Consider the following 25,933-nt stretch of genomic DNA (forward strand, 5'->3'; position numbering starts at 1 on the left):
AGGATGATAAATAAGGAATGATATAAAGCTCCTCATTAGGCAGTCAAAAGACAACACGCATCAGTTGAGTTTTTCTTTTCCATTCGCCAATATTGTTGTTCGGGTTTTAATTTTATTTCTTTTTTCTGTATAATTCTGTGTTACTGATCTTCACTAATTACAGCTCTAAGAATAAAATATTTTAAACCTAGCGTTTTCGCCACATCCACATCTCTCTTTGGGTGGAAAGAAACCAAACACATCCAAGCACAGCAGCAAGGGGGATGTGACATAAAAATGGTGTACCACAAAGGAATCGGGAGGAGGTTAACCGTTTGTCGTACGTAACCCAGCAGCTAACCTGGAAAAAACAGGGAACCCTTGATGCTGTTCTTCTCGATCGACGGGATTTTTAAACTACAGATACATGCCGTTAACGAGAAAATCAGCATCGTGCGCGTAGGACGATTTGCCCGGGCGGCGAATTCTTCGACGAGCCACACGCATCCGGCAGCTCAACAGTATGCCCATGGCCGCGGTCAGCAACACACCGAGGGTAAGTGATAACATAGCACCACCGGGACGATCAGCGTACCCATCGTGATCCGCAAACTCGATCTCGAGCGCCTTCAGATGTTCATGCACGATAGGATCACTTCCAGCGTGATGTCCGGTTTCATGATCTGCCTGATTCGCTGCCTTATCCTTTTTAATTGTTTTTACTTTTTTCTTCCTTTTCTGTTCGGTCGACTGTTCACCAGCGTTGTCCGAATTCGAACCACCACCCGCCTGCTTACCACCATGGTCGTGATCGTGTTTGTGATGCTTTCGAACCTTCTTCTTCGGTGGTTCCGTTTGGGTAGGGGGTTGGGATTGATCATCCGCTCCGGCTGCATTCGTCGACTCTGGGTAAGTATCGTCATACGCATCTTCCTCGTACTCTGTCCCACTGTCAGATGCAACGCTTGCAGCTGGTTTGCGTTTCGCTCCACTCTGAGCGGCAACGCTTGCAGCAGGTAACGTGTCATGGTTTGTGGATGGATCCTTCATGGCACTATCGAGCCCAGCGCGATTCGCTGATCCGTCGCCAGGAGACGGTGTACCCGGTGGTGTTGGTGTTCCCGCCACTGCCTGTGATCCCATTGACCATTGTGCACTAGCTGGAGATGGTTGGTTCACTGCCGGTTGCTGAAGCGTAATCGAGGAGGACGCAGATGCATCCGCACCGTTGGCGGTGGATTGCATGTCTTGCGTTGCGATCGAAGGGTGTTGCTGTTGGACGGCTGGTTGTATGTACTGTTCTCTTGGAGGAACTCCATCACTGCCGCTTGGCAAAACATCGCTGGGCTGCAATGGCCAGTTTGAGGCTCGCATATTGTTGCTTCCTATCCACTGTGAAGGGAGAACAGATTTATACGGCGACAGCTGTTGTGACGTTTGTTCGGCTGGAAACTGTGGTAAAACTTGCTGCGGATAGCTATTACTGCCGGCCATAGTCAGATAAGACTTTGCACCTCCAGCACGTATGACGGAGGACGATGGCATGTAGCTCGACTCTGGTAGGGTTTCCTGATATTGAGAAGGTGGAACCAGGTTGTTAACCGCCGCTAGTTGCAGCCCACCCTTATGGTTGAAGATACGGCTATCCGAGGTATCTGCAATTGGGTTATCAAAGAAAGTGATCAGGAAACAGCAGCATTTTATCGTTTGCAGTTTGAACAACACTTACCGACGTAGTTCGGCTCATTGATGGCTGGATGAGGCCACGGTTTTGGAGCCGTCATCGGATCTTCTCGGTTACGGTGCATCTGCTGCTGTTGTTGCTGTTCCAGTGACAACCCGAATCGATTGGGTGTCTGCTGGTAATCCATCGGTTGGTACATTCGCTGGTCGAGTGGAAGCATTCCTGGGGAGCCCATCCCTAACGGGCTATTCCCGCTACCACCGCCACGTACCGATGATATCATCATGACGGGTTGATTCACAGAACCACCGCCCATACTCGCCCTTCCGTGCCCCGAACCCTGATCTCTGCCTTGGTTCAAAGCGGACGAAGATACGACTGGGCCAGAGTTCTTCTGCGGACATTCGGCACCTTCATCGCTGCCGTCCTCACACTGAGGGATGCCATCGCACACGTTGTACACCGCGATACATTCACCAGAATGGCAAGGAAATTCAAAATGGCCACATTGTGGTGCAGGCATAACAAGCTGCTGCTTGGGTGTACTGGCGCTGGGCGTAGTGGGCATCTCGCCAAGCCGAACACCCAACGGTGGCAAAGGCGTTGTGGAGGAGGCGGGCACAAAATTGGTGCCCTGCAGCTTGCTGTTGCCGCCCCCACCGTCCTTCAAGCTGACCAGTTCCATTTCGTGTTGGGAGAGCAGTTTTGTGGCACCATTGCTGGTAGCGGCCGGCTGTGCGGCTAATGATTGTATCTGGGCGGCTAGCGGTGGCGGTGGTGGTGGAGGCGGTTGCTCAACTGGAGGCGGCGGTGGGATGGACAGAACCGCGCTAGTGTAGTTCGAGTGGCGTGTAAACTTACAGCGGAAGTTCTCCGGTGGACCACACTGGAAGAGGAAACACGTACCCGGACTCTGCGGGAAGAAGGAGACAGTGGGGCATGGGAACGCATAATGCAACGTTAGAACAAAGCAACATTTAGGCAGTGGAAGGTAACGGGAACCGTGGTTTGACCGTGGATGCCGTTCCACCGCAAACAGCTTCAATGGGCGGTTTGACTTGTTTGTGAAATGTTTGAGGAGCGAATCAAGAGGAAGTTTCGTATTTACACATAATAAAACCAGTGTAAATTTAAGGCGTTGAGCAAGAAGCAGAATGGGTGGTTTGGGTTGCTTGTAACGTGTGACGTTTTCTCACCTTTACCAGCGTCAATGTAACACCTGCGTCAGGTTCTTTCTATATAATTTTGTATTTTTGAGTGGAGGAAGGGTGGGGAAGGGGGTGGTTGTTGCGTACCCCCAGGTTCAACCCATTGTGTCCATGGATAAGGGTGGATGAGATCATTGAGGCGAGCTTTAAGATCACATTATGACCCTTTGAAGAAGTGAGTTTATGGGTTGAAAGACTGAAGAAATAATTATGAATTTCACCAGCGACAATGAAAACATATCAGTTTCCGAGCAACTTCAAACCCGTTTCATACAATACAGTATGTGATTGCCCATCTGTAAGAAAAATGTTTTCTCAAAGAAAGATCAGTTTTTGTTCCTCAAGTAGGATTTTCTTTGGAACTGTTGAAGAAATGTTGATCTTATTTTGATTGAGTTTTAGTTGGATTTGCATCCAGAAACTGCTGCAAGTCGTGGTTTTTAGTGTTGTGCTTCATGAACCTTTGGAAAAGAGTCATTCATAAGGATTTTTGAGATTAGTGATTCGTATTAATCTTTAGCGAGGAGTAATTGTTGATGATTCATGAATCTTTGAAATAGAGATTCAGATTCATGACTATGAATCAGATTCATCCAACATTAGTCGTGTGAGATGGTCATTATAACAAAAGCGTAATATTCAAAAAATGATCTATACATCAAACTGAGCTAATGGATATAACACTGAAAAACAACCTGACAACTTCCACTCATCCACCTGATACTCTTCATTCTGCTTTTAAAGGATTATACCCGTTGGCTTACCTTTTCCTCGAACACAAACACATCACAGTTTTCCGTTTCGCAACAAAGCCGTAGACACTGCTCGCGCGAATTAAGATCAGCATCGTCAAGAAAGCGTGCACCCATCGATCGCGATTCTTCCGTGCGTATGATGGTATTAAGATGCACATCGAACCGAACTGCAGCCAGCGCGTGGAAGTAAAAAAAAAGGTTTAGCTAAACGAACTATTTGGTGGCGTTGAAGAGGCGGTCACCTACCTAAACATGTTTCGATATTCATACGCTTCGCGACCGGAAACGTTCCCTCGGTTATGGCAACCGTTGCACGGTACGGAACAATGGTGGCTAGCAGTAACAGAAGCGAAAGAACGCTGGGAGCCATTTTTCCTGTGGTGGTAATTAAGTTAAATTGCCTCCGGGTTAGCTCCATGGTGGGATTGTATGTTCTCCAGGTGTAGTGTGATATTTTTCTTGCTGCTAGATGAAAAATCGACCGTCACTGCTCACTGGACGTGTTTTCTAAAACGACGAAGTGAAAGATAGTAACACATTTCGTGAACATCGTTATGCACACAAGAAGCACCTCAATTGCTTGTAGTCTTCTGATGAACTTTCGGTGACATCTGTGACGACCAGCTCGCAGTGGTGCGCGGGGTTCGAGTGGACTATTTGCTTCCCTTACCAATTCTACAATGTTTACACCTTGTGTACTGCCAGAACTGCTAACATAAGGGAGCAACTATGAGTACTTTTCTACTCCACCCTAATAACAGTGACAGTGAGGCTTAGGCAATTTTCACTACTAATACTGCAATACGCACGGAAATAGATCCAACAGAACTGTTAATGACGACTAACACAGCGACACAAAAGGAAAACGCTTGCTTGGATATATTCACAAGGTATCTGCCAGTGACAGTACTGAACTGCACTGAAGGAAAAATCAATAGCAATCGTTCGGGTTTTACGCACACAACCTGCTACTTGTCCCGCAGGCTACTCCGCTCCTGAAACTGATACCAGCGGTGTGTGGACTATGCTCAAAACACAAAAACATTCGTCAAGTTGGTGGAACATTATTTGAACGAAACCATTTTACCATGCGACACACAACTCGGGGAACGAGGAAGTGGGTAAGGATTTCCATTCGAAAAGCTCCAACTGTGCTGGAGCAAAGCTCTCGGTACGCGTACGTTATGGAGTAAGGTAACACGCATGCGCCATTTTTGACGTTCCCCAAACCCGAAAGAGGGGAAAACGCTGTGCGCTAAATACAGTCGGGTGTACACCAAACAGTCACAATAGCTATGGCAAAAACGGAGCATCCATCATCTCCATTGTGTGGCTAGTTTCGTCCTCTCACCGTACACAACCACAGCCCGAGTGTTGCCGTGAGCGACAGTGGCAACCGTACGCAGCCTGCCTAGATTATTCTTGGCCCGCACTGTAGAACGTGGTATCGTCTCACCGTTCTCGGGTCCAGAGTCCATTTGTTTCCTTCAGTTTCCTATCTATCGTCGCGTCGGTAAGAGGTGCGTTGCAGTGCGTTTTTGTTGGGGGGAGTGCTTTCTTTTGGTGATAAAACACATATTACATCTACTGCTGGGTGGGTGGCTATCTCTATGCCATCGCATCCTCTTTCTTTCGCTACTCTTCAGCAAGTAGTTTCAGTGTTTATGGTTTATACGTGCAGAGAAAGCATTAGTGGGAGCTACACTACATAACGCTAACGATTGGCGAAGAATAATAAGTGATAGAAAAACAACCAGAAAAGTGCAAAATATTGTTATCTGAAGCAGATAAAACATCCCACTCGGCATCCATCCGGTGAAGGTAAGTCTGAACTAATATAAACGTTATCACTTGAAATGCAATACTAATAGAACCGAACAAGATACCCACAGTGTGTACGCTTTACAACTTTACTAAAAAAAACAACCTTTCTTCTAAGCTTTGTGGCGTTGCCCGCACGTGCAAAATAGCGCGCAGGTACAAAATGGCGATTAAATCACACCTTTTCGCTGCAACAGTTTGAGGCTGTGTAGTCCGGGCGGTACAAGATGTGCATCAGTATTTCGTTGAGCACAGTAGCCAAGACGTTTGAGAACAAAATTATGCAGTGCCCAGACATTTGCGTCGTGTTTACACCTGAAATAGTTTTGATCCTGCGTAAAAGCCATCTACACAATTTTTAGCTCGAGAAAAGGGATAAAGAGCGCGTGTGAGAGAGATGGAGAGCGTGCGATTAAGAGATTTCGTGCGTTATCAGAACGGAGTAGGCTAGACAATTTGATTGCTGTGAAGAATTGTTTACAGCCATTGAGAGATGAACCGAGAGCTGTGTGAAATGTCATTTTTCACCTGTTTTTTATTTCCTTTTGTAGCAGGTGTTAGAAGAATGTGGTTAAATAGTTTTTATTTGTGTTTCGAGGTCATATTAAAACTATTGCCAACCACTAAACACACTTTTTCCAAACTTTTTTTTATCCGCACTTTTTACCAAATTACTTTTGTAATTTTAAATACATTTATAGTACACTCTAGTGGGATAGAGGTTAGCACACTCTAAGCAGCCTAAAAAATATGTTAATACGGGTTTTCTTTTCAATATAACTACGACAAAGTACGATGATAGAAAAAAATGTTTAAACACTCGAAGTTTAATGCTACAGCAAATTAAAAGTTCCAATTTTTGACTAATGATGTCCGCCAACTTTGAAAGCATGGTTGTGCGAAATATCCCGGCCGGGTAAAGTTTGGCGTTCCTTCGACACTGCTTAGCTTTTAGAGAAGACACGCCAAAGAATTTGTTAAGCGCAAATTATACTACTCCCCCTTAAATAATATAAGTTTTGCTTCGTGATGTCCATTGCACTTGTGACAAGCGTGAGATGGCATCGTAAAGCGGCGTGACACTTCCGTCCGGAGAATGTTGGCAATATCACCAGACGCCTAATTTATGCAATTAGGCGTTGAACGGTTCACTCGTTTGCTCCACTTACCATGCTATCGATCAATCTTGGTGAAACATTTCACAGTTCATTACGCCAAAACCATACATCCATGCAAAGCGGGACGACAGGGGAGCTGCTCAATGAGCCCAGATTGTGCCACTTTGGATTAATTAATTAGAACATTTAATTTTCGAAAATACAGCGTGCTTAATTGGTTTCGTTTCGGACTTGACACCGTTCCGTTGGGGGAGAATTTATCAAATAGTTGTAAAGATTATGCAAACAATTTATCAATATTATTCTTAAGCTTAAAGCTTTGGGTTCTCGCACAATATCATAATTCTCATACAAATTCATGCTTTCCTCTGAGAATGTTTCCCGGTGTCTCAGGTGTGTTATCCCATGCCGTTCAATCTCACAGAGTGGCTCCCCGTTTTCGGTTCGATGTTTTAATCGAGTTTAGCACAAGTTTCAAATTTTGATAGCATTTACGTCAGTTCGTACAAGGACTTATGGCCGTGAAGGTGGCACCACCATATTTGTTGGGGGAGCACCGATCGATCCACTAACGATACGCATAAAATCAATTTCAATATGCATTATTTTCCAACTATCTGCTAACGTAATTTGCAATTAACCTAAAAACATGCTCTTTCTGACGGGCTCCCAATGGAGTCCGCAGGGGAAAATTAAAACAATTGTTCCAAATCTCGTACTACCAAAGTTGTGATAACCCCGTTTAGAATGTGAGATCTGAAGTGGTCTGGAATAAAGTGTGGAGTTTGCAATTGTGGTGTGAATAATTGCAATGGATAAAACAACAACAACAACAAAAAAGCGTCCTCCGTAAACAAATGGGCTGCAAATTCTGTCGCGAATGGTACCGTCAAGCAGACTGTCTCAGCGTAAATTTGCATTTTTCCATTTCGTTCCGTTTTTTTTGTTTTGATACGGCGTATTTTTTAATGAGACTAAACCGCTCTCCACCCTTACAACAAATAAGGAGATTTTTTTGCTTCAATTTGTTCATGCAATCTACAGGGGTAGCAAAAAATAAAACACACGCTTGGGGGCTGTTTGCTACGAACCAGGAAGAGCTCAAGGAAGCACATATTCACACGATTTCACTAACGTCTGTCCACAGAAGGGTGGTGCAATTGAACAGACCAGAGTGCTCCCGTCCACTTGTGTCTGTGTGTGCATGTGGCCACGGTATCAATTTGTAGGCAAAACAACCACCACCAGTGGGCCAGACAGGCCGTTGGGGGATTGGCACACCAGCCAGTGGTGGAAGACCTTAAATGATTGTAAATATTCTTTTGACTTCGTTGCGCGCTCTGCTTGCAGTACCGCCGCGCATGCATGGGAGAAGTTGCAACCACGGGTCTCCGGCAATGTTTGACGATGAATCAGCATGAGCTCGACATAACAGATTACGGTCTGGGCGGTGTCTTTCGGGACGGCCAGTGGCAAACAAGCCCGCGGCGGGTGCAGGCGATAAGTGGGAAAGCAAATAAATATGCAAACGCCCCGTAAGGTCGAGAATGGATCTGTTTGTAGTCAGCAAGTTCAGTTTGATTGCTGGGCGCGCAACGAAAGAGTGGGAATCCCATGCGAACGAATCGAATGCTATCATGGAGAATAGCAGATAAAAAGAAAGATTATGTGGTATGTTTAAAAATGTTTACAGCCTAAACAATATTTAAACTGCAGCTTTGTGTGCATGAATGAAGGAAAACGATGCTTCCAACATAATAACGTAGCGTTGATCATCGACCAGGCTTATAACAAAGAGATTCCAAGGAACACAGTCATTTATCCTTTTGTTGTGCCGTGTGCAATGATGAGTCAGTAATCAATGTTGTTCCGAACTCGGAATAACTTTTGATGATCAACAAGTATGATCATCGTATTGGTATGAATTAGAGAGGGAAAATGTAACTCATTTGAAACATATTATTGTGAGTTAGAATAAATATTTAACTCTTTAACTCTCTCATAAAAGGATTTAAAGTATTTTAAAAAACGAGGGAGATTTTAATAGTGAATTGAAAGTCGCCTTGAAGAATTAAATCCTCAGTTAACTAACTCATGAGTTAAATCATGTTTTAAATAATGAGATGAAGGTCGCTGTTAAGAGTTAAACCGTAAAACCGTAAACTTTCTAGTAAGATTTGAATCACTCATTCATTTAGTCTCGATCATTGTGCACATCACTAGTACGAATTGAAGGCATTTTGGGACATTTTGTGGAGAAAATATACTAAACTTCTGTTACTACTAGTGTTATAGTATTCAGTATCGTTGTGCATACCGTGGAACTGACCCCCAAGGCAACAGTGAATTGCTGATGGCGAAAGCGGAACGTACGCAAATATTGTTATTTCCCCCAGGATTTGTATGTAAATGTCTCCCGTTCACCGTAAGCGTGTAAGTGTTGCTAAAGGTCTATCAAGACGGACACAATCGTAGACTTGATTTAGCACTACATGGAACTCTACCAACTCTTCGGCAGCTATGTGTGGGAATACCAGACCACTCACTACGGCTTACGGGCGAGACGGCCGCCAATGTATGGTAATTAGAATGGGGGATTGTAAGCCCCCGCGATCTCTAAACATTTCCTGCCCCAAGCCGAAGAAGAACGAAAACCCATACGCCACCGTACAATCGATTCGGAACGGAAAATTTGTGCGCCGGCCGAGCATTAAACAAAACACAAAGCCCCAGCGAGGAAAAATTCTACCAAGCATAACCAAACCAACCGACGTGTGCTATCTTTCTGCGCCTCGACGAAGCATACATAATGTTGCTTTGCTAAATTGCAAAGCGAAGGAAAAGAATGAATGCTATGTTGCATGTTGTTAACGGCCGCCACGAGCATGGTGATGAACTTTGAAATCTGTTTGGCATTTAATTTTACGCCGACCATTACCGACCAAGACGCGAGGCCGTTCCAATGTTTCAGTTCTGTTTGGTTCGAGTTGGTGCTTTTCGATGGACGATCGATGGAAGCGTTGCCCAATAATTGGTGACCATCAACTGTTTCAAACGACGTTGATCAATGCTACTGACATTTGCGTTGTAGGAGATCGTTGATCATGGCGCTAGATTTAATTCGCCTGCTCGATAAATTTTGAACCAAAGGCGTCTATTAAATGAAGATTTTATGTTTACCATGACTAGACTGTGTGACGATGACGAATACGAATACGATAACGTCACTGTAGAGTTTTGTCCAGTTTAGACATTTATTACCGTTCCGGTCAATAGTTGGTTCGTGACTAGCTTCCTCTTCCTCTTGAGACATACTCCTCTCACCCAAACATGCTACGCTCCTGCATGCCAACCGAGGTGTGGATGGAAACTCTCAGGTGGTTCTTTGTAACCACCAAGAAGATGGGCTAGCATGTCTACGCTTCAAGCTAGCGCTAGAGAAGCCCCTAGCCGCGACTAGGAAGAGGAAACTTCTGGGGACCACCTTTGGCTTTACGATCTAACACGGTAACTGTATGTAGCTGGTCTAGGCATTGGAAATATTCACAGCCCAAACCTTACCACAACTCCTAGATCTATTTGCTTCTAAAATGCCCCTAAGATCTCATCCATTACTAAGAATTTCTCTAACATCGCATTGTTTCTGGTTTTCTAATATTAATTTAAATAAGGGTATGATTCTAAGAAGTGAATTTATATTCCTACAACTTGTAGTTTGAGTTAGTGCATTAATTTATCATAGGGTTTTTAAGTGAAAATAGAATGAAAGGAAAACTTGAGACCATTGAGCAGACCAGACTCTCTTAATTAAAAAACAAACTTGCAAAATCTTCCAACATAACTCAGTAAAGAAAGCTTTCCACAGAACCAAATTCATTTGGAACAAAATCAAGAAAGTGACAACGATTCCACCGCTAAATTCCGTGTCTAAAAGAACCTAGAAATGGCTCCCATTTTTGCACTTGTACTCCTAACACCACTTATGTTGTTTTGCAGACACTTTTCAAAGCTGTGCCTATGCTATCATATCCATCGAGCTCAACTTGAAATTGGGCGTCCATTGTATGAAAGTTCAAGGACGAACAGTTCCCGACAATGCCGCATCGCATCACGACGCGTTGCTGCTGCTGCTGACAGCTGACATTAATGTGACCGAATTGTGTCACATTGCAGCTAATCGAATGATCCACAACAAAATGTACAAAAATCTAGACGCCCAACAAAGAAACGCCACTACAAGTTGCCTGCTATTTGCAGCTGGTGCTTCCAATTTATGGTGTGCCGCTTTGGGGTGGCGGCGGCTCTTACGAAAAGCTCCCCCAAAAGGAAAGATCGAGGAAGCCGCACAGTGTGTGTGTGTGTGTGTAGAAGTCGAGCGGATGGACAACGGGACGACGATGGAGGCGCCCGATGATTTGTCGGTTTGATCGGTTTGAATCCTCGAAATGAGTTGTCTGTTGTGTGCCGACATGACATGAAGCCTCCACCGGCATAAGCCGTTCATCGTTGTCGATGAGCGACGTTTAAGAAGGTGTGGAATGTTAAGCAATGCCCGGTTGTAGACCATCTTCCAAATCCCTTCACTGACAGGGAAATCTCCTCCCACCCAACCCAACCCCGCCCGTGTCCCTTCGTGGCGGAATTACGCAAAAGCATTGGGTACGGCGAATGCGATAAACGGAAAGCCGAAAGCCGATTGTTTGTTTGCATACAGGTCCGAACGGGAAAGACGCCATAGTGTAAGCGCTGTAGGTGATCCGGTGCGACGATGTGCCGAGGTCATGCGTTGGTTACGATCGGGCTATTTCCGTGCTAATCGCCTTACGCCTTATGCCGCCGGACCCGGCGGGGCGAGACTTAACGTGTGGGTGGGAATACGATGCGGTGGATATTGGTTTAACGATCGCATTTGGGAGTCGTTGGAGGTTCGGAACGTTTGACGACAGTAACTTCACAGCAGAACTATTAGCAGAGATATTAGATTCATGTTAATATTCGCAGTGCTAGAGATGGAAACATAATACCGGTTTCGCTTACCGGGCTCGACTGTCGCCTGGTCGCCCGACGATGGGAGCAATTTAAGGGCCATTGCACCGTATGCAAATTGCATCTAACGCATAGCGCTGTGGATCAATTTACGATGCAAATTAGAATTTATAATCTACTTTCGGGAAACGGCGTACAGCGACGCCGGTCGTCTCGTTAAACGGGATGTCTCGTCGAGCAACGCCGGAGTCATCGAGTTATCGTGCGCCCGATGTTGCTGCTGACGCTCCTAAAGTGCTTCGCTGCTCGTTGACACTATCTCGGTCGTGTTTGTCGGTGCTGTAAATATGGATAAGGTAGCAAAAAAATACATCACCAACCTGCTTCCCATCGTTCAATGGGAATGCCCTGAAAAGAGCGAACCCGGATAAACTTTTTGTGCATTGTGTCCGGACGAGAGTGAGTGTGGATGGGGTGGTGGGTGGTGGCCACAAATATTTGTCTTCCTTGGGAAGAAGTCGGAACTCAAACTCTCCCACCCACTCCCCTACTACACTCCCAGATGGATCTGCTCCATGTGCCGTGTGGCGCCAACACAACTCGAGTGACATATAAATCGTCCTCGAGGAAGTTCTATACATCGGCGCGCCTCGGAACGACGTGATGTGATTTCAACATTCGGCTGATTGCCGGTGGCTATGAGGCTGTGTGTGCTGGTCAGCCAGTGGCCCGTTTTCGGAACGAATTGGGTTTTGCCAATTTTTCAGCCGAGCTTTTATTAGATTGTGTTTTTCACCACCAAATTCGAAGCTATTTGTTGTTGCGCAAGGAAGGACGTGTTTCGGGGATTTGTTCTCTCCTTTTGCCCGTGTTCGTCCCTAATGTATTGCGTAATGGCAAGCTGTGTTCCGTTCGCAGGAGCTTTCTTTTTCCGGTGAATGTATCCACTTATTAGTCATTCAAGCGCCGGAAGGGAAGAATATCAACACTGATTTGAGGTAAAAGCTGGTTGTGGATTGTTGGACTTGATAGATCGGCCCAAATCGTGTAGGAAAATTCTTTGAAAGATATTGAATTGTTAATATGTAGAAGTTAGCTTTGAGAGAGCCGAAGGATAATATTTAAAACTCGAACCCCTCGAATGGGGCTAATACTAATCGGAATGGGTTCGTAAGAAAAAAAAACAATAACCAATTGCCAAAGAACTTTGATTTCATCCAAGTTTTTATTTATTTTTAAATTATCAATTTCCATCAAAAGTCTTCCAAACGGAAACAATCGTTTTGTAACTGACGGATCAGGAAGGTTTTCCGGATGGATAGCAAGATCCTTCGAAATAGCCAGATTCCTTCTCGGCATGGAGTTTTGCAGGACGATCCTGGACGATGGATATATTCTAGCATTCAATAGGCTTGTAAATCCATCCAGCCAGCCAATATTACAATGTATTGGAGGTATTCAAACTAGTGCTCACTAGGAGCCTACCAGGACCTGTAGGACCTGTCGGAGAACAGATGGAGTGAGGAGTGGAGAAGAGCAGCCTTGGACCGAGTTTCCTAGAAATGGATTGGTGATCTGGGCATGTCAGCACGACGTGCTCAACTATGAGCGGGACAAGAACAAACTCCAACGAGGTCCTGGATCATTGGCATGATAGTAACCTTGGACTTGTAGAAATTGGGAAATAGTTAGGTTATCATGCATGGGACAAATCTTCGCCAACAAAGTGCAAGACCATTGTATTGATGAGCTCAGAATTGTAATCTTAGTGAATTCCCCAAACAGTAAAAAGTTTAATCGAAAGCATGTTCTTTCAGTCCATTCCAAGGTGTGTTCTAAATGTAGCTAATTATTAAAAGGCTTCAACAAAACTACCACCCCCTATTGACACATCACCTGAACTGCACTGCAACTCAAAGCCTTTAGAGGAAAAGCAGCGTTTTTCTTCATTTTCCATTCTTTTTTTTTGTGCCACGTGCTACAAATTGGAAGTAATGATGGAACCTTTGGCACATCAGCACCTTTTTTGGGTGTTGAAACAAGCGCCAAAGAAAACATTCAACATCACTTACTACCCATTCAATACCGGTGCGGCATTGAGCCAGTTTTCTTTCGCATTGTTACTTGTTTGTAAGCCGTAATGCATTGGTTCATCTTCGTTTTTTTTACATGATGCAATTACACTGCCCCGTGCCCCGTGGGAGGGATCGGTTCGAAATGCCAAAGAAGGTCGAGCCGTACCAAGGAACCGATAGCTGCTTACCAACCGCCAGCAAGAAACGAATCATTAAATGCTTCCCAATCAACCGATCGCAAATCGTTTGCTGGTGCTTGGCAACGGTTGCTGTGCAACCCCATCACAACACTCCGCTCGGTGTGTTAGCTCCCCGACTTCACCGAAGACGATACACTTCAAGGTTTCTGTTTATGAAAATCGACTCTTGTTTTGTGTTTTTTTTTTTGAGTGTGCAGTGTTTTTTGTTTTTTTGTTATTCGCCGATCCTTTTGCGATCGAGGTCTAGGAGGAGGGCTAGGTGGAAATTGCATCACGAGCGAACGTCGCGTGCACGCTTCGTTGATTTTCCATCACGCGCCACACCGCAAGGGGGCACCTTTCGTCATTCGCGTAAAGCCCGTCGTGCAACTGGCAACGAATTCGAAAGGTTATCGATGCGACTCGCAACCAAGCTGACAGTCGAACAGTCATGCCGGCGCACGGTTGCATAGCAAAATCTCCCGGACGGCAAGCCTACTCTCACCGGCAGGCGTGATCTACGCCTGAGAACCCGAATCCGCTGTAAATCGGGCAACTGCTTATCCCGGGACGGGAATTGACCACCAGCATAATTCACACAACGGACGATGGGCAAATGAAAATCGTCGTGTGTATATCTCACAAGGAGGCTAAGCTGACCAAAGACAGACCGGCGGAGAGTCATTAGCCGCTATAAGCCATCAATCATGGTAGCAGATCGGTCGTCGGATCTGCAGTAATGATCCCGGGAATCGGGCCGAAAACAAGACAGATCGTGACGCTGATCGTCAGCTGTTTTGGGCGATTGTTCCGTCCGTCTTACCGTTACCCGATTGGCGATCGGTGACGCAACTGGTGATGGTTTTAATTTTATCCGGACTTTTCGGAACAAATCCAAAGCATAACCATGGTTGGTTCGGTTACTGCTCACTGTTGGTGAGGCTATGTTCGGGGTATGAACACGACGGTCATGTCTGTCGCGTGTGATTTCATTGCAGGAGGACAGTTTTCCGCAGCGATTTCCATTGCCCGTGCCAAATCGAGGTGAAAACCAAGATAACAAGACCTCAATTGCGTCGGGGGAAATCGTTAAACAAACAAAGACTTTGCCCTGCTACGCACCACGCTATCTACCGATCGCTGATAGGCGGGACGGTGCGTAATCACGGTCGCTTTTTCCTTACGCCAAGGAACGGGCCGCCTAATGGTGTAATTGAAGTTATTATCATATCAACAAACAGTGTGGCCGGGAAACTGGGTACGGAATCGGATCACGGCCCTGTCGGTAATGGAAAGGTTGCCCGTACGCGTCTGCCAGTACCGGTCCCACATGCTCTGATGATGGTGGTGCGTGTGTTAAAGAACTCATCGCCAAGTGCACAAGCATCAAAACCGCACCCGAGCCCCAACCACTTCGCCACATCGCGTTTGCCTTCCCGGAAGATCAAGTTAAGGTTAATAAACGATTCTGTAGCTTTTTTTTTCTCTGCTCGCTTCTCTTTGCTCTCCTTTTATTACACGTCCAGTATGCGCGTGGTAGCAGTACTGGAGTGCCTGGAATTGCCCGCAAGGAACGGGATGAGAGTAAAGCTGTTAATGTCTTGTCTACCTTCCGCTCAAAACCGCCCGGTAACCGCCCGGTTTCCCTTGCAGTGCGTACCGTAGGGTAGAATTGATTCGCTGCCGCCGAAGGGCCTCATCAAAACCCTCATCGTCATCGCGATCCGCCACGGATCCATGCACTTGGATTGAATTCACGCTCACCGGAGCTGGTGGCGCAGTGTCCGCAGTTCCGAATCATTTAAAGCCCAACAAATCCCCGCCGTCGCCCCTAGCTGTTGCTGTTGTCTCGTCTATTACCGCTTAGAACCCATGCGGTGTGGGAAAACATAGCCTTTTGGCTAGTTCTTGTGGTGTACGGCGCAGAACAACCACCTCAGCTGCTGTGAAGTTCAGAGGAAAGGCTTCGAGCGCGCGTGTACGAGATGTTGTTGCTTTCTTCCTATAACTTTTATTACCATCCTCTTAGCGGTAGTCGCGGTTGTTTGTTGCTCCACTTGCATAAAGATGTAATTAACGATGGGCTTTGGGAAAACAGTGCGCGAGTTCGCGTACGGCGGGAAAAAAGAAACGGAACAAACCAAAAGAGATGAGGGAGGGGGGGGGGGAGAAGGGGGGAACTCCAAGTTACTACCCGTGCCAGGGCACAACAACGCCCGGACGACTTGCAGGACGGAGATCTGACGGTCGCCCTGGGAAGATATCACCCCGCAAACACAATGTCCCGGCAGCAATGTGCAGCAAAAAACCCACGACCTCCGGTGGAATTGTTTATGAGTCATCGGTCATCGTGTGATACATTGAGATTAATTGCTCCGCTCGCTTTGTGAAATTGTGTGGAAAGCATTTTGCAATCGTAAAATTGAAATTCAACCACTCCAGGGAGAACAAGCTTCTTGGAGCTTTTCTTCGGAGTGGGGGCCGCTTGTTTGAATGCTCAAACAGTATGATCTTATGCATCTTATCGCAAAAGATGGGATAATTAAATACACATCTATTAGACGAAGTGTTCCGATGGTTTACTTCACATTGTATCGCGCGGGAAGGAAGTCGTTGCCTATATCATACCAAGTGGAAAGCTTAACGTAACCACAATCTCTGGCACAAACCGGGGGCTAGAAGCCTGAAGCCGCCCTGAACTTCCTCGTGGCTTAATGGCGAAATATGAGGGCAGAAAAGTTAGGTGTTATGACCGCGGAATTCCTCCTCCACACAGCACCACACAACACCCCTTTGTTGGTGCCTTAGTCGCGGTTGGCGACGGAGCACCGGTTATAATTCCTAGCGAGCAGGGAACCATGACAAGTTGTTGGCGAGGATCGTCATCGCGCGTGTTGGTTGTCCAATTTTTTTGTTGTTTCGCCACCAACGCCACCTCAACGCTGTCCATGGGCATGAAATTCCAACCCAAAGCGATCTCGGCAGAATGTGTTTGTTCAGCAGTGTTCGCCTTTGTGTTTTTCGTACTTCACCTCACTGCTAAACGTGAACCCCCAGCTTAAGGGTGGGTAGTAGGGTTGGGTAAATCATTAGTTTCGTATGAAGTTGAGCGAGCTGGTCCAGCACTAGTTTGGTGCATTTGATTGATTATTGATGCTATATGCGATTGTGCTTGGTTGGGGTTTTTTGTTTGCCCAAGCTGCTCAGCTCAGCAACGTTTTTTTTTGGGGGGAACTTCAATATTCTTATCAAGATCCAGCTCCTTCGAGGCCTGCTATCAAACAGATGGAGATGGCACGTGTAATTCCGATTTCCTCGTGTCTGCTGTGTTGGTCAGCAATTGTGGCGATTGTGGGTACACGCTGTTTAAATGCATTTTCATGCCATTCAGGTCATTGCCGTATAGAACTGGGCTGGACTGTTATATGTGTTGCGTACTGCGCTATAGAGCTGTACGCTATATGAAGAATGTTATCGACAGGTAGGCGCAATACACAACCGGCCTTGTCGAGTCGGGGCGAGCTTTCCCAGTCCGGCCTGATGCATCCAAGTGTAACGCCCCTTTGGCGAGCTATCGCCGTTGTACAAGACCCGATACCACCGATATCGGTTTCGTTTGGTTTGCTGTGGCTGTTGCATATCTTCATAGTTTCCCCCTCCACCGAGGTGGAGAGGATGATGAGCGTGTTGGGCAGCTGAGCCATTTCCGCCGTGGTGGTGGACGCCACCAACTCCACCAACACGAAGCCTCATGGCTGCATGGCTCCTTTTTGTGTGTGGGTTGGTGCAGTTTTCTTCATTCTAGCTTCTTGCCGAACGCTGCTGTTTGTGTAATTGGATTATCGCACCACCCCTGGCCGGGCGCAGGTGTTTGTACAGCGGGACGATTGCTTTATCGGTGCATCTAGCCGGCAACAGCGATGCAGTTGTGTCATCGCAAGGTTCGCTTGGTCCGAAAGGAATGAATGAATTGTCGAGCGGGGGGCCACTGATTGCAGGAAAGTTGCTTCCGCTGCTCATCCGTTTCGGCAACACCGTCCTTGCCGCGGCTTGTATCGGGGAAAGGGGATGTTCGGCTGTTGAGTAATTATTTTCTATATTTTAATTCACACTGTCGCACAAACAAAGATTGGGGCAGTTTGTGGTTTCCACAACCCGGCGTTAGTTGAGGTGCTTGTGCTTTATTTTTGTTGTTGGTTGTTGGTTGTTGTTGTTCTTTTCCATTCCCGCTAGGGCTCCCCAATTCTTGGCTCTCCCGGTTGGATTCGCGCAGACCCAACGCCTCTCAAAGAGATTGTGCGAACGAGAGGGATAATGAGTTCTCTCAAATTTACTACCCTACCCTCCTCGCCGACCGAAGTGGGGGGGGGGGGGGTTGAAGATGCGTTCATCCCTTACCATTACACACGCGCCCACCACTTTCCGGACCACCCCGATCAAACCCGATCCAACACAATCTGGACCGCTTCTGCAACGCGCACTCTTTGTGCGGCATGAACACGCACATTTCTTCATCACACCGCGGAGAGCAATCTCGTACATCTCTCTCGCTCTCTTTCTCACTCTCTCTCTCTCTCTCGCTCTCTTTCTCTCACCATCTGTTTCTGTTACGTGGGGAGCTTTGCAGACGCAGCTCATTTCTCGCCAAACAGTTCAGCAACATACTCACTCTCTCACTCTCACGCTCGCGGGGGCTCGCACACGGTTTCGGATTGTGGCGTTCGTTCGATCCGTGCAGCTCCCGGTTCATTCATTTGTTTTCTGCTGTTCGCGAGATTTAGTAGCGCACGCCACCAAAAACGTTCGACGATCTCACGGCATTTGCGGTTAGCCTCTGTCCAGGTCCGGTTCTATTTTTTCTGCTTCTGTTGCACCATCGAGTGAGTGTGTGTTTGTGTGCGTGTGTGTGTTCGCTCTTTCGCTACCTTTTCTTCCCTCGGTGGAGTTTTGTTGTGTTGTGTGTTGTTGGTTTGTCCCGCGGTGAAGTTTCGCCGAGAAGAAGCAAAAGCTGATCATCCTATCATCTGTCTGCGTGTCCACACCTGTTCCCCGCGCTATCACTCCACCACCCGGAGCGGAGGGGTTGTGTGCGTGCGTGTGTGTCACTGTGTGTGTTTTGGCCAGTTTGGTGTGAAAAGGTGAGCAAAATCTTCAACCCTACCGCACTTGGGGCACGATGGGTGTCCTGTAGGTCTGTCTGCCGTGTTGTGCTGTCGGTTTTTATGTTTCTCGCCAGTGTTCATAGTGAGCCGAATAAGAGAGCTTTTACAGTGCGTAAGTCACCATCCTGGTACACCGCCGGTACGGTACCACACCACCATCCCGACCTATATAACAAACGGTCTATTCAGAGATTGCGCTAGAGTGGTCCGTTCAGACGTGCGTGTGTGAATACAAACGTTTCCACCCTCCCCTCTTTGTACAACAAACTCCGCGTGGTCCGACTCTCGAAGGGTGGCTTCCAGATAAAACACTCCGCAACCCCAGTGCACAGGAAAGAGAGAAAGAAAGAGAGCGAGTGTGTGTGTGTGGATGTACAGCGAATGAGAAAGGGGGCCTTACATTGTGCCAGCTAGATCTTCGTGCATCAGCAACAACAACCTTTCGGGGTAGCATCATCAACAACCCCCCCCCATCCAGTTGATCCAGTCCCGCAACGTAAATGTGTGCGCGAGAACGGGAAAGCGCTTCCTTTCCCTGATGGCGCACAGAGCTACAGGGTTCCTGCATTGAACGGGTGCCAAAAAAAAAACAGGCACAAGAATTTCGCTGCGTGAATATAGTTAAACCTTACCGTGCGTAGTATACCGTGTGTGTGTGCGTCCGTGTGTGTGTGTATGTGGGCATATTTGCGTTGAAAAACACTGCGGACCATCGGCAAGACCCAATTGGCTATGTACGGCGCCCCTGGAGCACTGTCTCCAAGGAATGTGGCGCAAGGTGTGCCGTGGCTCAAAGGCGAACCCTTTGACAGCCCTCTTCCCCCTCCTTCCATCCCAGTGCGAGTAGAAAAATCAGCTGTCACTGAGCTGCCACCAGCCCAACAGCGGGGCATGAAGATGACAAAGGACGACTCGAGCGGGCCCGAAAACAACCACCCCCTGCCCGATTCCATTGTTCACCGCGTGCCTAGCGATGATGTTGCTGTTAGTTGTTGTGTGGTGTTGTGCGCCTATTGTTGTTGCTTTCGGTGATCAAAGAACCTCACTTCCCCCCCCCCCCCCACCCCCCCACCCCACCAACATCTCCGTCACCCCAATAATCGGTCGCGTACGAGAGATACACTCCAAAAACACAACACAGTGTTCGCATCAAACCGGAGGAGAAAGCAGCGATGCTTGTCCATTCGGTTTCCTTTCGGTGTGGGCCAAATCAGATGCTTGTTGCGTGGCTCAGGGCAAGGGAGGAAAGAAGAAAGGAAGGAAGGAAGGAAGGAAGGAAGGAAGAGAAAAGAGAGGGGTTGGGGAGGCGTGTTATTGTGTGTAGTGTGTTTTGTTGTGTGTTACCCCGTGTTGCGTTACGATGGTGACGATCGAAGCAAGAAGAAGAGCAAGAAAAGCGTGGACTCCCCATGTGTGTGTGTGTGTGTGTTGAGGGTTTCTCCCCCTGTGGGGGGGTGCGATCGCGAATCACGCCAAGAAGTGGCGGCGCATGGTGAAAAGATCTTTGTGCCTCGATGCCTTTCCGTGTGTCTTGCATCTCTGTCTGCAGTGTCGCCCCTCCCTCCCTCCCCCTGCCTCTTCCTCGCCCCTGGGTTTGACTTCTGCTGGCCACCCAACCTCTTCGGAAAGTACTGGGTTGCGGATCGCTCCCGAGAATCCAGCTTTCGATGGGTTTCTTTCTACTTTCGGTTGTGTGTAGTGCTGAAGCGTTTGCCCTTCTGCCTGTGGTCGCTGTGGTTGGATAGATCAAGTCAAATTCCGGTTCCACCGTTGTACCCATAAACAGGAACCAGTGGGCTCATCCGATGCGCAGCCACAACCTGTTGGCAGGAACTAAGTAGGCTTTTGGTAGGCTCTTAGTTTCCGTTCCTAGTGAATGGCATAGTTTGCAGCTTCTCTCCACAGGGCAGAGGAAGCAAAGACCCCATTTCGATAGAACCGCCCAAAAGAAAGGATTTGCCAAAAAATTCGCACCCAAGTTTTGTGGCACGGGAAAGGCCCAGACGTTTAAAGCAATCTCGCAAAAAGGCAGCAAAAATCTAATTGGTAGATTTCGGCACATTTCAACGCAAGCGTCAACATTAATCTTTCGGACGCCCTCGATCCGAATGCGAAATGGTAATGAGATACTTCGACGTCCGCTCGGACGAGATGCGAATTCAGGTTGATTAAGGGTTGGGTGTTTTTTTTTTCTGCAGCTGCATGACCTGAATGTTTTGGACAGTATTTTTTGGGGGGTTTCGATTTGCCCTTCTCTCTCCTCGAGGAGGTTTCGCTGTGTTTGTGTGTGAGGTTTTCGTATTGCTGCTATAAACATTCATCCCAAGGACTCTTCTGTCGGTGGACTTTGGCAATCTACGATCAATATGTTCAATCTTCGACACAGTCGTTTCTGCTGTTGAGCATGATTTATTATGTTTTGCACACCCATTTAGCTCGTTGCATAGCCTGCTGATGGTCTTTAGGTGATTGGTGGTTGCTCTGGAGTTGAAATGCCTTTCCAGTTGGGGAATTCGTCGCCTTTGGAGCTATTAAATTTCATCAAACAATTCTAGTTTGAAACCCCGAAGAAATAGTTCCCTTTGTGAGATGTTTGCCCTAGGTTTTGTTTGCGTTTGTCGTTTGCCTGTATGGGAACGAACGGTCCTATCTTGGGAGTTCGACCCGCTATCCTAGAAACTGGGTCATTCGACGCGACTCTTGACTCTGTGGCCCCCTTTTTCAACGAACAAAGTTCTGTGTTGGGTTTGTTTGTATGTTTCGACTTTTCGGGGTGTCTCTTTAGCTAGAGATTGGTTCAAAAACGACCAACGACCACGATGAAACTTTATAACGTTGCTGATTTCGCCATTCGAGACAATCCACGCCACAATGCCATGGCCGGTCACAAGCTCTGAGTAAAAGCGCACCGAATAGCTCGATTTAGTGTGAGCAATGTTTCCCTTTTTTCGACAAATGCACAAATGCGGAATTGGGGTGCAACTGACGGGGGGGCAAATAATTAAAGACAATCCAACACTTTCCGCATGCCGCATGGGTTGGTTTGGTTCGGCCGGTGGTGTCCGGGAAAATGGGAAAATTGCAATCGAAAGCGATCTCCAACACTAAGAGGGAGAGACTAACAGACACAGTCGCAGGGCAAGACGAAGAACAAAATCAATCGCGCACCAGTGGACATCGACGAAAGTTGATCGAATGGCGAACAAAAAAGCATCACGAGAATTGGTGAAATTGTTATGCTTTCTTGCATATTGTAATTGATTTCTTTCGGATTCAAATGCAGGAAATTGTGTTGTTTTGTTGGAGATTCAATAATACTGGTGCTGTTACTACTGTCCATGTTCTGCTGTTTTGTGAAAACCTGTGCAATAATCAAGTTTGTTTTTATGAACCATAATTATAATCATGATTCTATGTACAACGATTGTCGGAAACCCAAACATCCGGTGTGGTTGATCATTTGCATCTGGTTTAATGTATTCTTTTTATGTGCAACATAAGCTCTTTCGTACTCCAACAGTGGAGCAATGCACTGTAGTTACGCAAAGCAAACCAAGCACATTGATGCGGCTTGAGCAACATGCAGCTGATGTACGGTATTGTTTGCGTGTGTTTACACTAGTTTTGTTTATATTTTTAAAGACATCAAACATGGTGCGCTATAAACAGACAATACATTCCCCAATTATTTCCAGAAACGCATTATTCTTGCGATGTGCCCTTCGCGTCTGCCGCCATGCTTTCTCATCCATTTGCCGAGCGATCGAAGACCTCGTTGGCAGTGGTAGCAAACAATCTCTAGCAAAAACCAAATAAGGCTAACCAATACTCCGCTGATGTACAGATACCAAACAATTGAAAGATCCCCTACGCCAAACGCTTGCATGACAAACACTTCCTGTTTGTATTGCTGGGCGAGGCTAGTTTTGTTTCTGTAGTACTGATCAAACAAACCGGACTCGAAGAATGCGTGGATGAAGAACGGAAACAGCTCGCGTATGATAGATTTGTTGTAGAAGTAGTACAGCAGATGAAAGTTGTAGAACGTTGTCTCAGCGACCCGGTAATGGCGTGTGTAAGCTTCGAGAGCGTACGGATCCATGGTACGCATATTTTCCACCAGTAGATTGGTGATATGGCTATTGTCGCGACTATTGAACGTATAGCACATACCCTCCATGTATGCGTTACTCTCTACTACTGTTAAATCCAAGAAATTGGCAAATGCTGTTCTGTATGGGAAGATACAATTGTTGCGTATATCTGCGGCAGAATTGATCTCTGGATGATAGCGCGTGAAGGAAAGGTAGGAGATGATTAGCGACTGGTAGGAGGACACGATCACGATCGAAAGAAGACAGTAGGTGGTGATGATCTGATTCTCAAACCAGCCGCCATACTTTAGTGTCGGACCTCCCAGCACGCACATCATCATCTCCACGACGATCTCCAAAAAGGTCAACCTGCTCAGAAACTGGCCAAACAACGAGAGTACCGCAGCCAGAACGAAAATTAGGACAAACAGTGTGATCCAGCTGTAGTAGTCAAAGGGATCGATCAGTACCGCGATCACTGATTTCGGTTTGCTTCGTGGCACCAGCACGCTGACAAAGGTACTCCCAATAGCAATCATTTTGTCCGTACCCTGGAAGGGTATTCCAATGTTCACCACACCATAGTCCGTATCGACATCCATCGTTGGTGCCATCTGGAACGATGCGTTTCGACGTTGTGCTATCGTTTGGCCGAGATAGGCGTCAAAAGTGATGATCTCTTGGTTGCCGTCCGGAACCGATAGCCGCAGCTTACGCCCGTAAAGGTTCATCAGATCATTCGGTACGCGTATGTTCAGCGGATCGAGCTGTATGGTTTGGTTGGTGAAGAAATTCTTGTGATGAATCTCAACTGCCGTCCGGTTGTACAGAATGTGGTACGTCTTGTCGAGAATGTATCCATCGCCTCTGTTGAGATCATCCATGAACACGTTTTGCTCCAACTTTGGGTGAAATATCATATAACGACTACCGAAGTAGATAGGAGTCGTCGCCTTGAAAAGAATGGAAAGAGGTACAAAAAATTAATAATCGACACCTTAACTCGCACAATTTAATCTAGTCACCCTCAATATTTCATATCCTCGAACCATCACAACGGCACATCGGCGATTCTCGAATGTCCAGTACGTCAGACCCGTAACTTCACTGGATATGATTTTTGGGGGCTCATCTTGCTTCAATATGGCGGTCAAAATGTCCTCGGATAGTGGCTCCGGATTGTAGTTGAGAACGAACAGTCTTTTGTGGCGCCATGTCGGACACCACTGGTTTCGGAGCTCGACGAATGCTTTCAAAATAAAGCTTATATCGGAATCCGGTGGCGTTAGTAATGGATAGGTGTTCGTTGCGTTGTCAGCAACAGCAAAAATGGAAAAACTAGCAACATATACTATCACGCACGGAACAATAACTGGAGACATGATGAGACCCATACTGGTTCTACTGCAGGTCCCCTTTGTCTCGATGTGTTTCGTAGCTGTCGGTAGGAGCGAAACACAGACATCATGGTCATTTTTCATGCAATAAGAACGAATGAAATTTCATTGCACACGCTCAAAGTTTAATGAAAAGCCGTTGAAACACAGCATTCAGCTTTTAATACCACAGCCGGGGCAAATGCACACGATTTCCCCCTCCCCAGAGGTTTCCATTTTTAATGAACTTGACAACGAAACTTTGCAATCACACTTGAAAGTTCTTGGGAAATCGTTACTCAAATCGAATCCTATAATGAAAAGCAATTTTTCACCAGCTGTCGCTTCCGGTACGACAGCAGATGTGTGCAGCTGCTGTGTGGCAGTAAGCGGCACGGTTGCGCTGCGGTCATGCAACGAAACCACCCCATTACCTTCCGCATGTACGCCGGGCAGTGTGTTTGAAGCAACAAAAATTGATGGTTTTCTTTCTCCAACGGTGCCAAAATAAAACGTGACTCACGGCAACGTCACGTTGCCCGCTGCTTTCGCATCGCCAATTGGAGCTGGTGAAAATAAGCATTCTGCGCTGGGGTTGTTCTTTCCAACGTCGTCGAACGCGAAATGCTGGATTCGAATTCGCTGTGACTAGGTACATTACCGATTGCCGTCGCGGAATATACAGGGTAATCAATATACAGGGGTTCGAATACACATTTGCATCGTCAAGTGGCGCGTCTTGATTCTTGCCCCATGTACATACTCTGTTCTGATATTGTTATCAGTTGACTTAACTATTCTTGTTTGCTTTTAAATGTGCATGGTATTGTGCACTTCCTGTCCGGTGTTGTTCTTTGGGAGAATTCATCACAAAGAGGTTGAGTCAGAAGAATTCCTTTTTTTGTACAAGATAGCAGCACGTACGATGTTGTCCAAAATGACCAGGGATAGACTTCAACATTCAACACGATTCCAAAATTCAATATGAGCATTCCCACGCTTCCCAAATGCAACGTCCTGGATGTTTTGGGACGCACTCCCTCCAACGCCATTCTTTCGAAACCTCTACAGAGTTGAGCACTTCATGTTCCAGCAGGCACCGTCCTGCTCAGCAGAATTTACGGGAATTTGGAACTTTGTGAACTCCAAGCTGCTCAGATTTGAATCCTATCGACTTTTCGTTTAGTTCGATGCATGATGTCGATTCTGTACACCCTGTACTAGGCATTGATTATCGGAGTTTTGTTAACTAATATTGCATGCACACGTTTCTACAAACCCCGTTGCATATCGCTCGGTATCGTGGCTGCAGTCGAGAGTACTATCGAGTGGCGGATTCTCGCCAGACGATTGTGATTGTATTTTTAGAACAAAATTTTAAATATCCATTACTACCATCCGTGCACATTCGCTCAGTGGTTTTTGTTGTGCATTCGAAATTCTTCTGGCACTCGCAAGTTGGGTGGTTGGGTTGGTTGTGTGGGTTGGAATTTTTC

At 46.7% G+C, this 25,933-nt stretch overlaps 2 protein-coding genes across 3 annotated transcripts in view; one reads left to right on the plus strand and one right to left on the minus strand.

Annotated features, from left to right (window-relative positions):
* Positions 1-9: 9 nt before the first annotated feature.
* LOC128305520 (uncharacterized) lies at positions 10-4,049 on the minus strand. Its single transcript, XM_053043003.1, has 4 exons — positions 3,873-4,049; positions 3,636-3,793; positions 1,709-2,576; positions 10-1,634 (listed from the first exon to the last, which is right to left on the minus strand). Exons 1-4 carry the CDS (start codon positions 4,042-4,044, stop codon positions 397-399), a joined length of 2,436 nt encoding a protein of 811 aa, XP_052898963.1. The 5' UTR covers positions 4,045-4,049; the 3' UTR covers positions 10-396.
* Positions 4,050-5,131: 1,082 nt separating this feature from the next.
* Positions 5,132-25,933, plus strand: part of LOC128300739 (protein phosphatase 1 regulatory subunit 14B) — a 37,484-nt gene continuing 16,682 nt past the window's right edge. The window contains exon 1 of one of the 2 annotated variants that reach the window (XM_053036911.1): positions 5,132-5,447. The gene's annotated coding sequence lies outside the window, so the exon portion shown is untranslated. Of the gene's footprint in view, positions 5,448-18,695; positions 18,944-25,933 lie in introns of those variants that run through there. The other variant, XM_053036912.1, reaches the window with a different exon arrangement.

Source organism: Anopheles moucheti, chromosome 3 (assembly GCF_943734755.1).
Source record: "Anopheles moucheti chromosome 3, idAnoMoucSN_F20_07, whole genome shotgun sequence".
Taxonomy (NCBI): domain Eukaryota; kingdom Metazoa; phylum Arthropoda; class Insecta; order Diptera; family Culicidae; genus Anopheles; species Anopheles moucheti.

What these genes read in the sequence shown, in the direction of transcription:
- LOC128305520 (XM_053043003.1), bottom strand. Translation starts at nt 4,044, where the DNA reads ATGGAGCTAACCCGGAGGCAATTTAACTTAATTACCACCACAGGAAAA. An exon ending in GAATATCGAAACATGTTTAG is followed by an intron (nt 3,794 to 3,872) that starts GTAGGTGACCGC and finishes CGCTGGCTGCAG; the next exon opens with TTCGGTTCGATGTGCATCTT. An exon ending in CAATGAGCCGAACTACGTCG is followed by an intron (nt 1,635 to 1,708) that starts GTAAGTGTTGTT and finishes ACCCAATTGCAG; the next exon opens with ATACCTCGGATAGCCGTATC.